The sequence below is a fragment of the Nesoenas mayeri genome (genome assembly GCF_963082525.1).
Source record: "Nesoenas mayeri genome assembly, contig: SCAFFOLD_207, whole genome shotgun sequence".
Classification (NCBI taxonomy): Eukaryota; Metazoa; Chordata; class Aves; order Columbiformes; family Columbidae; genus Nesoenas; species Nesoenas mayeri.
Genome location: NW_027659981.1, coordinates 1 through 10,000, shown reverse-complemented (window position 1 = coordinate 10,000; position 10,000 = coordinate 1). Strand labels below are relative to the sequence as shown.

The 10,000-nt window shown below is 60.0% G+C and overlaps 1 protein-coding gene across 1 annotated transcript; it reads right to left on the bottom strand.

Moving 5' to 3' along the window:
• Positions 1–179: 179 nt before the first annotated feature.
• Positions 180–9,997, bottom strand: SART1 (spliceosome associated factor 1, recruiter of U4/U6.U5 tri-snRNP; the record flags this gene model as incomplete). The annotated part of the gene is given in 7 exon segments (XM_080364563.1): positions 180–274; positions 2,633–2,754; positions 4,548–4,637; positions 5,436–5,503; positions 5,506–5,567; positions 8,479–8,569; positions 9,979–9,997. Coding segments are annotated over 7 exon segments (471 nt in total), but the record flags the coding sequence as incomplete, so codon positions are not given.
• Between the last annotated feature and the right edge of the window lie 3 nt (positions 9,998–10,000).

The window sequence follows — 10,000 nt, the reverse complement described above, 5'->3', positions numbered from 1 at the left end:
CCCCCCCCCCCCCCCCCCCCCCCAACCTCCTCCAAAGGGACCCAGGCGTCCGGGGGAAGAAACCCCCCCCATTTCCTCTATTCATTTTATTCTCCTTTATTGAGGGGGGAGGGGGAACCCCGAGTCTCCCCCCCCCCCAAATCTTGGGGACCCCCCCCAAGTGACACAAACACAGTGGGTGACACCACAGGGTTTATTGGTGGGAGGGGGGGGTTGGGGGAGGGGCTGGGGGGGGGAGGGGCCGTCCCGGCGCCGTCACTTGGTGATCGTGTTCCTGGGGGGGCAGGGGGGGTCAGTAATCCCAGTGCTCCCAGTTCACTCCCAGTTCCTCCCAGTTCACTGTCAGTTCTCCCCAGTGCTCCCAGTTCCCCCCAGTTCACTCCCAGTGTCTCCCCCCAGTGCTCCCAGTTCCCTCCCAGTCCCCCCAGTATCCCCAGTACACACACGTTCATGCTCCCAGTGTCCCTCCCATACCCCCCAGTGCTCCCAGTTCACTCCCAGTGCTCCCAGTACAGACAAGTTCATGCTCCCAGTGTCCCTCCCAGTCCCCCCCAGTGCTCCCAGTTCCCCCCAGTATCCCCAGTACACACACATTCATGCTCCCAGTGTCCCCCTCAGTTCCCTCCCAGTCCCCCCCAGTTCCCCCAGTATCCCCAGTACACAGTGTCCCCCCATACCCCCCAGTTCCCTCCCAGTCCCCCCCAGTTCACAGTGTCCCCCCATACCCCCCAGTTCCCTCCCAGTTCCCCCCAGTATCCCCAGTACACACGCATTCAAACTCCCAGTGTCCCCCCCATACCCCCCAGTGCTCCCAGTTCCCCCTCAGTTCCCCCCAGTATCCCCAGTACACACGTGTTCATGCTCCCAGTGTCCCCCCATACCCCCCAGTGCTCCCAGTTCCCCCAGTTCCCTCCCAGTCCCCCCAGTATCCCCAGTACACATCCATTCATGCTCCCAGTGTCCCCCCCATACCCCCCAGTGCTCCCAGTCCCCCCAGTTCCCTCCCAGTCCCTCCCAGTTCCCCCAGTATCCCCAGTACACAGTGTCCCCCTATACCCCCCAGTTCCCCCCATACCCCCCAGTTCCCCCCAGTATCCCCAGTACACACACATTCATGCTCCCAGTGTCCCCCCATATCCCCCCAGTGCTCCCAGTTCCCCCCAGTCCCCCCATTATGCCCAATACAGACCCATTCATGCTCCCAGTTCCCCTCAGTTCCCTCCCAGTCCCCCCCAGTCCTCCCAGTTCCCTCCCAGTTCCCCCCAGTATCCCCAGTACACACACATTCATGCTCCCAGTGTCCCCCCCATACCCCCCAGTGCTCCCAGTTCACTCCCAGTGCTCCCAGTACAGACAAGTTCATGCTCCCAGTGTCCCCCCCATACCCCCCAGTGCTCCCAGTTCCCCCCAGTCCCCCCAGTATCCCCAGTACACACACATTCATGCTCCCAGTGTCCCCCTCAGTTCCCTCCCAGTCCCCCCCAGTTCCCCCAGTATCCCCAGTACACAGTGTCCCCCCATACCCCCCAGTTCCCTCCCAGTTCCCCCTAGTATCCCCAGTACACACGCATTCAAACTCCCAGTGTCCCCCCCATACCCCCCAGTGCTCCCAGTTCCCCCAGTTCCCCCCTAGTCCCTCCCAGTATCCCCAGTACACACGTGTTCATGCTCCCAGTGTCCCCCCCATACCCCCCAGTGCTCCCAGTTCCCCCCAGTGCTCCCAGTTCCCCCAGTACAGACACGTTCATGCTCCCAGTGTCCCCCCCCATACCCCCCAGTTCCCTCCCAGTTCCCCCCAGTATCCCCAGTACACACACATTCATGCTCCCAGTGTCCCCCCCATACCCCCCAGTGTTCCCAGTTCCCCCCCAGTCCCCCCCATTGCTCCCAGTCCCCCCCAGTATCCCCAGTACACACACATTCATGCTCCCAGTGTCCCCCCCATACCCCCCAATGCTCCCAGTTCCCCCTCAGTCCCCCGCATTGCTCCCAGTCCCCCCAGTATCCCCAGTACACACACGTTCATGCTCCCAGTGTCCCCCCCATACCCCCCAGTCCCCCCCAGTGCTCCCAGTCCCCCCCAGTTCCCCCAGTATCCCCAGTACACAGTGTCCCCCCATACCCCCCAGTGCTCCCAGTTCCCCCCAGTCCCCCCATTATGCCCAATACAGACCCATTCATGCTCCCAGTGTCCCCCAGTTCCCTCCCAGTCCCCCCCAGTGCTCCCAGTCCCCCCCAGTCCACACACGTTCATGCTCCCAATGTCCCCCCATACCCCCCAGTATCCCCAGTACAGACCCATTCATGCTCCCAGTGTCCCTCAGTTCCCTCCCAGTTCCCCCCAGTGCTCCCAGTTCCCCCCAGTCTCCCCAGTACACACACATTCATGCTCCCAGTGTCCCCCCCATACCCCCCAGTGTCCCCAGTTCCCCCCAGTATCCCCACTACAGACCCATTCATGCTCCCAGTTCCCCCAGTACACAGTGTCCCCCCCATACCCCCCAGTGCTCCCAGTTCCCCCCCAGTCCCCCCAGTATCCCCAGCACCCACGTGTTCATGCTCCCAGTGTCCCTCCCATACCTCCCAGTCCCCCCCCAGTCCCCCCAGTCCCCCCAGTGTCCCCAGCACCCACGCGTTCATGCTCTTCCCGCCGCCGCTCAGCACAATGAACGGCGTTTTCTGCGCCCGCTGCTTCTCCTGCAGCAGCGCCACCGTGCCCAGGGGGGTGTCGCTGGAGCTCATGCGCTTCAGGAGCTGCGAAACGCCCCAAAATCACCCCAAATCACCCCAAAAACGCATCAAAACCACCCCAAAAATACGCAACTCGACGCCAGAGAGACCCCGAGTCGGTGGCGCCCCGAAAACAGGGACGCGAAAAGCAGGACACCCCCGTAAACAGGCGGCAAATGGGACCGTCCACAGGGGTGTCGCTGCAGCTCAGGCGCTTCGGGAGATGGGAAACACCAAAAATGGCCCAAAATGACCCCAAATCGCCTCAAAATCAGCCCAAAACAGCTCAAAATCAGCCCAAAAATATGGACCTCAATGTCAGAGAGACCCCAAAAACAGAGACACCCCAAAAATAGGGACCTGAAAAGCAGGACACCCCCATAAACAGGCGGCAAATGGGACGGTCCACAGGGGTGTCGCTGCAGCTCATGAGGTTCAGGGGCTGGGAAACACCAAAAATGGCCCAAAATGACCCAAAATCGATTCAAAATCACCCCAAATCGCCCAAAAATCAGTCCAAAAATATGCACCCCAATATAAGAGAGACTCCGAGTCAGAGACACCCCAAAAATAGGGACCTGAAAAGCAGGACACCCCCATAAACAGGCGGCAAATGGGACGGTCCACAGGGGCATCGCTGCAGCTCATGAGGTTCAGGAGATGGGAGACACCAAAAATGGCCCAAAATGACCCAAAATCGCCTCAAAATCACCCCAAAGCAGCTCAAAATCAGCCCAAAAATATGGACCTCAATGTCAGAGAGATCCCAAAAACAGAGACACCCCAAAAATAGGGACCAAATAATCAGGACACCCCCATAACAGGTGGCAAATGGGACCGTCCACAGGGGTGTCGCTGCAGCTCATGAGGTTCAGGGGCTGGGAAACACCAAAAATGGCCCAAAATGACCCAAAATCGATTCAAAATCACCCCAAATCGCCCAAAAATCAGTCCAAAAATATGCACCCCAATATAAGAGAGACTCCGAGTCAGAGACACCCCAAAAATAGGGACCTGAAAAGCAGGACACCCCCATAAACAGGCGGCAAATGGGACCGTCCACAGGGGCATCGCTGCAGCTCATGAGGTTCAGGAGATGGGAGACACCAAAAATGGCCCAAAATGACCCAAAATCGCCTCAAAATCACCCCAAAGCAGCTCAAAATCAGCCCAAAAATATGGACCTCAATGTCAGAGAGACCCCAAAAACAGAGACACCCCAAAAATAGGGACCAAATAATCAGGACACCCCCATAACAGGTGGCAAATGGGACCGTCCACAGGGGTGTCGCTGCAGCTCATGAGGTTCAGGGGCTGGGAAACACCAAAAATGGCCCAAAATGACCCAAAATCGCCTCAAAATCAGCCCAAATCTCCTCAAAATCACCCCAAAATCAACCCCAAATCAGGGAGCACAACATCAGACACCCCAAAAACAGAGACACCCCAAAAATAGGGACCCGAAAAGCAGGACACCCCCATAAACAGGCGGCAATGGGACCGTCCACAGGGGTGTCGCTGCAGCTCATGAAGTTCAGGGGCTGGGAAACACCAAAAATGGCCCAAAATGACCCCAAATCGCCTCAAAATCACCCCAAACTGCCCAAATCAGCCCCAAAAATATGGACCTTAACGTCAGAGAGACCCCAAAAACACAGACACCCCAAAAATAGGGACCCGAAAATCAGGACACCCCCATAAACAGGCGGCAAATGGATGGTCCACAGGGGTGTCGCTGCAGCTCATGAGGTTCAGGAGCCCCAAAATCACTCAAAATCAGCCCAAAATGAGGGGCCACCCCCTCATGCCCCCCTCACCGCCTCCTCGTCCAGCTTCTTCATCCTCCGCTCCGTCTTCATCTTCCCGGAGCCTTTGCCGTGGAAACGGTGCGAGAGCTGCCGGAACGCCTGGGATGACAAGGGGACATTGGGGACATTGGGGTGATGGGGGGCAATGGGGGTAATGGGGGCACTGGGGACATTGGGGACAATGGGGGCAATTGGGGGCAATGGGGGCAATGGGGGCGATGGGGGCGATGGGGGCAATGGGGGACAATGGGGACATTAGGGGCAATGGGGACATTAGGGGCAATGGGGACATTAGGGGCAATGGGGGCAATGGGGGCATTGGGGACATCATGGGGACATCATGGAGACATTGGAGGCAATGGGGACACTGGGGGCAATGGGGACATTGGGGACAATGGGGGCATTGGGGACAATGGGGGCGATGGGGGCATTGGGGACATTGGGGGCAATGGGCATATTGGGGGCAATGGGGACAATGGGGACATTGGGGGCAATAGGGACATTGGGGGCAATGGGATCATTGGGACAATGAGGACATTGGGGGCAATGAGGACATTGGGAGCAATGGGGACAATGGGGACAATGGGGGACATCATGGGGACATTGGGGGCAATGGGGACATTGGGGGCAATGGGGACATGATGGGGACATTGGGGGCAATGGGGGCGATGGGGACATTGAGGGCAATGGGGACATTGGGGGCAATGGGGACATTGGGGACATCATGGGGACATTGGGGGCCATTGGAAGACATTAGAGAACATGGGGGGACATCAGGGGCCATTGGGAAACATTGGGAGATATTGGAGGACATTGGGAGACATTGGGAGCCATGGGGACCATAGGGGGCCATGGGGGGACACAGGGGACACTGGGGACCCCCGTTGTCACTGTCACCTCCTTGGGGCTGAGCTTGCGGCCGGTCTCGTCCACGTACTCGATCTTGACGTCGGGCCGGTAGCCGTCTTGTCGCGGAACTCCTGCGCGAAGCCGCGGAACTCGGGGCGCCCCAGCTTGTCCTCCATGGCCCTGCAAACACGGGGACATCGGGGACGTTGGGGACATTGGGGGCAATGGGGGCATCGGGGGCAATGGGGGCAATGGGGTCATTGGGGACATTGGGGCAATGGGGACATGGGGGGCAATCGGGGCAATGGGGGCATTGGAGTCATTGGGGGCAATGGGGACATTGGGGCAATGGGGGCAATGGGGACATTGGGGACATTGGAGTCATTGGGGGCAATGGGGACATTGGGGGCAATGGGGGCATTGGGGACAACGGGGACAACGGGGGCATTGGGGACATTGGGGCAATGGGGACATTGGGGCAATGGGGACATTGGGACAATGGGGGGCAATGGGGACATTGGGGACAATGGGGACGTTGGGGGCAATGGGGACATTGGGGACATTGGGGGACATTGGAGTCATTTGGGTCACTGGGGTTGTTGGGGACAATGGGGTCATTGGGGGCAATGGGGACATTGGGGACATTGGGGGCAATGGGGACATGGGGGTGACACAGATGACATGAGGTGACACAGGTGACACAGCGGTGACACCAGGGTGACATGGGGTTGACAAGGAGTGACATGGGGTGACATAGGGTGACACGAGGGTGACACAGGTGACATGGGGGGTGACGTGGGGGTGACGCGGGGGTGATGCAGGGGTGACACTGGGTGACATGGGGGTGACGCGGGGGGGGGGGGGGTGACGCGGGGGTGACGCGGGGTGACCGGGTGACGCGGGGTGACACTGGGTGACACTGAGGTGACACGAGAGACACAGAGTGACACGGGGGTGACATAGGGGTGACACAGGTGATGCTGGGTGACACGGGGGGTGACACGGGTGACATGGGGTGACACGGGGTGACACGGGGTGACACGGGGTGACACGGGGGGTGACATGGGGGTGACACGGGCGTGACACAGGTGACACAAGGTGACACAGGTAACACGGGGGTGACATGGGGGTGACACAGGTGACGCGGGGGTGACACGGGTGACATGGGTGACACGGGTGACATGGGGGTGACACGGGTGACACAGGTGACATGGGGGTGACGCGGGGTGACACAGGTGACACGAGGTGATATGGGTGACACTGAGGTGACATGGGGTGACACGGGGTGACACAGGTAACACGGGGGTGACATGGGGGTGACACAGGTGACACGGGTGACACGGGGTGACATGGGGTGACACAGGTGACACGGGTGACACGGGGTGATATGGGTGACACTGAGGTGACACGGGGTGACACAGGTAACACGGGGGTGACACGGGGGTGACACAGGTGACACGGGTGACACGGGGTGACACGGGGTGACACAGGTAACACGGGGGTGACAGAGGTGACACGGGTGACGCGGGGGTGACACGGGTGACATGGGTGACACGGGTGACATGGGGGTGACACAAGGGTGACACAGGTGACATGGGGGTGACACAGGTGACACGGGGTGACATGGGGGTGACACGGTGACACGGGGTGATATGGGCGACACTGAGGTGACGTGGGTGACACGGGGTTGACAAGGAATGATGTGGGGTGACACTGATAACATGGGGGTGACACGGGATGACGTGGGGGTGACATGAGGTGACACTGAGGTGACATGGGAGTAACACAGATGACATGAGGTGACACTGGGTGACACGGGGGTGACACAGGGGTGACACGGGGGTGACACAGGTGACATGGGGGTGACACGGGGGGTGATGCGGGGATGACACGGGTGACATGGGGGGGACACAGGTAACATGAGGTGACACCGGGGTTGACATGGGATTGACAAGGAGTGACATGGGGGTGACACTGGGTGACAAGGGGGTGACACGGGGGTGACATGGGAGGTGACAAGGAGTGACATGGGGTGACATGGGGGTGACACAGATGACATGAGGTGACACTCGGTGAGGCGGGGGTGACACAGATGACATGAGGTGATACCGGGTGCCATGGGGGTGACACGGGACGATGTGGGGGTGACACAGGTGACATGAGGTGACACTGGGTGACACTGGGTGACATGGGGGTGACATGGGGGGTGACGTGGGGTTGACAAGGAGTGACATGGGGTTGACACTGGTGACACGGGGGTGACACTGGGTGACATGGGGGTGACACGGGGGTGACACAGGTGACATGGGGGTGACATGGGGGTGACATGGGGGTGACATGGGGGTGACATGGGGGTGACATGGGGGTGACACAGGTGACACTGGGTGACACGAGGGTGACACGGGGGGTGACGTGGGGTTGACAAGGAGTGACATGGGGTGACACTGGTGACACGGGGGTGACATGGGGGTGACATGGGGGTGACACTGGGTGACACGGGGGTGACATGGGGGGTGACATGGGGTTGACAAGGAGTGACATGGGGTGACACTGGGTGACAAGGGGGTGACATGGGGTGACATGGGGGTGACACGGGGGTGACACGGGGTGACACAGGTGACACAGGTGACATGGGGTGACATGGGGGTGACATGGGGGTGACATGGGGGTGACATGGGGGTGACACAGGTGACACTGGGTGACACGAGGGTGACACGGGGGGTGACGTGGGGTTGACAAGGAGTGACATGGGGTGACACTGGTGACACGGGGGTGACATGGGGGTGACATGGGGGTGACATGGGGGTGACACTGGGTGACACTGGGGTGACATGGGGGGTGACATGGGGTTGACAAGGAGTGACATGGGGTGACACTGGGTGACAAGGGGGTGACATGGGGGTGACATGGGGGTGACACGGGGGTGACACAGGTGACACAGGTGACATGGGGGGTGACATGGGGGTGACATGGGGGTGACATGGGGGTGACATGGGGTGACACAGGTGACACTGGGTGACGTGGGGGTGACACAGGTGACATGGGTGACACTGGGGTGACACGGGTGACATGGGGGTGACACGGGACTCACATCTTGTCCTCGATACAATAAACGGCCGAGGGCAGCGACTTGTTCGGCGCCTTCACCCGCGGGACCTTCTGCACCGTGGTCTCCAGCAGCCCTGGGGAGTGGGGCATGTGGGGCACGACCCACGGGACCCATAGGGACCTATAGGGACCCCCATAGGGACCCACGGGACACATAGGGACCCCCACAGGGACCCACGGGACCCTCAGATCCCATAGGGACCCTAAAAACCATAGGGATCCTAAACCCCCATAGGAACCCCCATAGGGACCTCAGACCCCATAGGGACCCCAAACCCCCATAGGGACCCCCACAGGGACCCACAGGACCCATAGAGACCATAGGGACCCCCACAGGGACCCACGGACCCTCAGATCCCATAGGGACCCTAAAAAACCATAGGGATCCTAAACCCCCATAGGAACCCCCATAGGGACCTCAGACCCCATAGGGACCCCAAACCCCATAGGGACCCCCACAGGGACCCACAGGACCCATAGGATCCCCATAGGGACCCCAAACCCCCATAGGAACCCTAAAACCCCATAGGGACCCCCATAGGGACCTCAAACCCCATAGGGACCCCAAACCCCCATAGGGACCCTAAACCCCATAGGGACCCCCATAGGGACCTCAAAACCCCATAGGGACCCCAAACCCCCATAGGGACCCTAAAACCCCATAGGAACCCCCATAGGACCCCCACAAGGGACCCACAGGCACCCCCACATCCCATAGGGACCCCCACAGGGACCCCAGATCCCATAGGCACCCTAAACCCCATAGGAATTCCCATAGGAACCCACGGGACCCATAGGGACCCATAGTGACCCATGGGGACCCCAGAGCCCATAGGGATCCCCACAGGGACCTCAGATCCATAGGGACCCTAAAACCCATAGGAATTCCCATAGGGACCCCCACAGGGACCCATGGACCCCCAGACCCCATAGGGATCCCCATAGGGACCCACGGGACCCATAGGGACCCATAGGGACCCCCAGAGCCCATAGGGACCCCCATAGGAACCCCAGACCCCATAGGGACCCCCATAGGAACCCCCATAGGGACCTCAGACCCACAGGGACCTCAAACCCCCATAGGAACCCCCATAGGGACCCTAAAACCCCACAGGGATCCCAAACCCCCATAGAGACCTCAAACTCCATAGGGACCCCCACAGGGACCCACGGAGACCCCAGACCCCATAGGGACCCCCATAGGCGACCCTAAAACCCCCATAGGAACCCCCATAAGGACCTCAGACCCCAGAGGAACCCCCATAGGGACCTCAGACTCCATAGGGACCCCAGACCCCACAGGGACCCCCAGACCCCATATGGACCCCAGATCCCATAGGGACCCCAAACCCCCATAGGAAGCCCATAAGACCTCAGACCCCCACAGGAACCCCCATAGGACTCCAAACCCCCATAGGAACCCCATAGAGACCTCAGACCCCACAGGATTCCATAGGGTTCCCCCTATAGATTCCATAGGTACCTTTGTTCTGGCACAGCAGCAG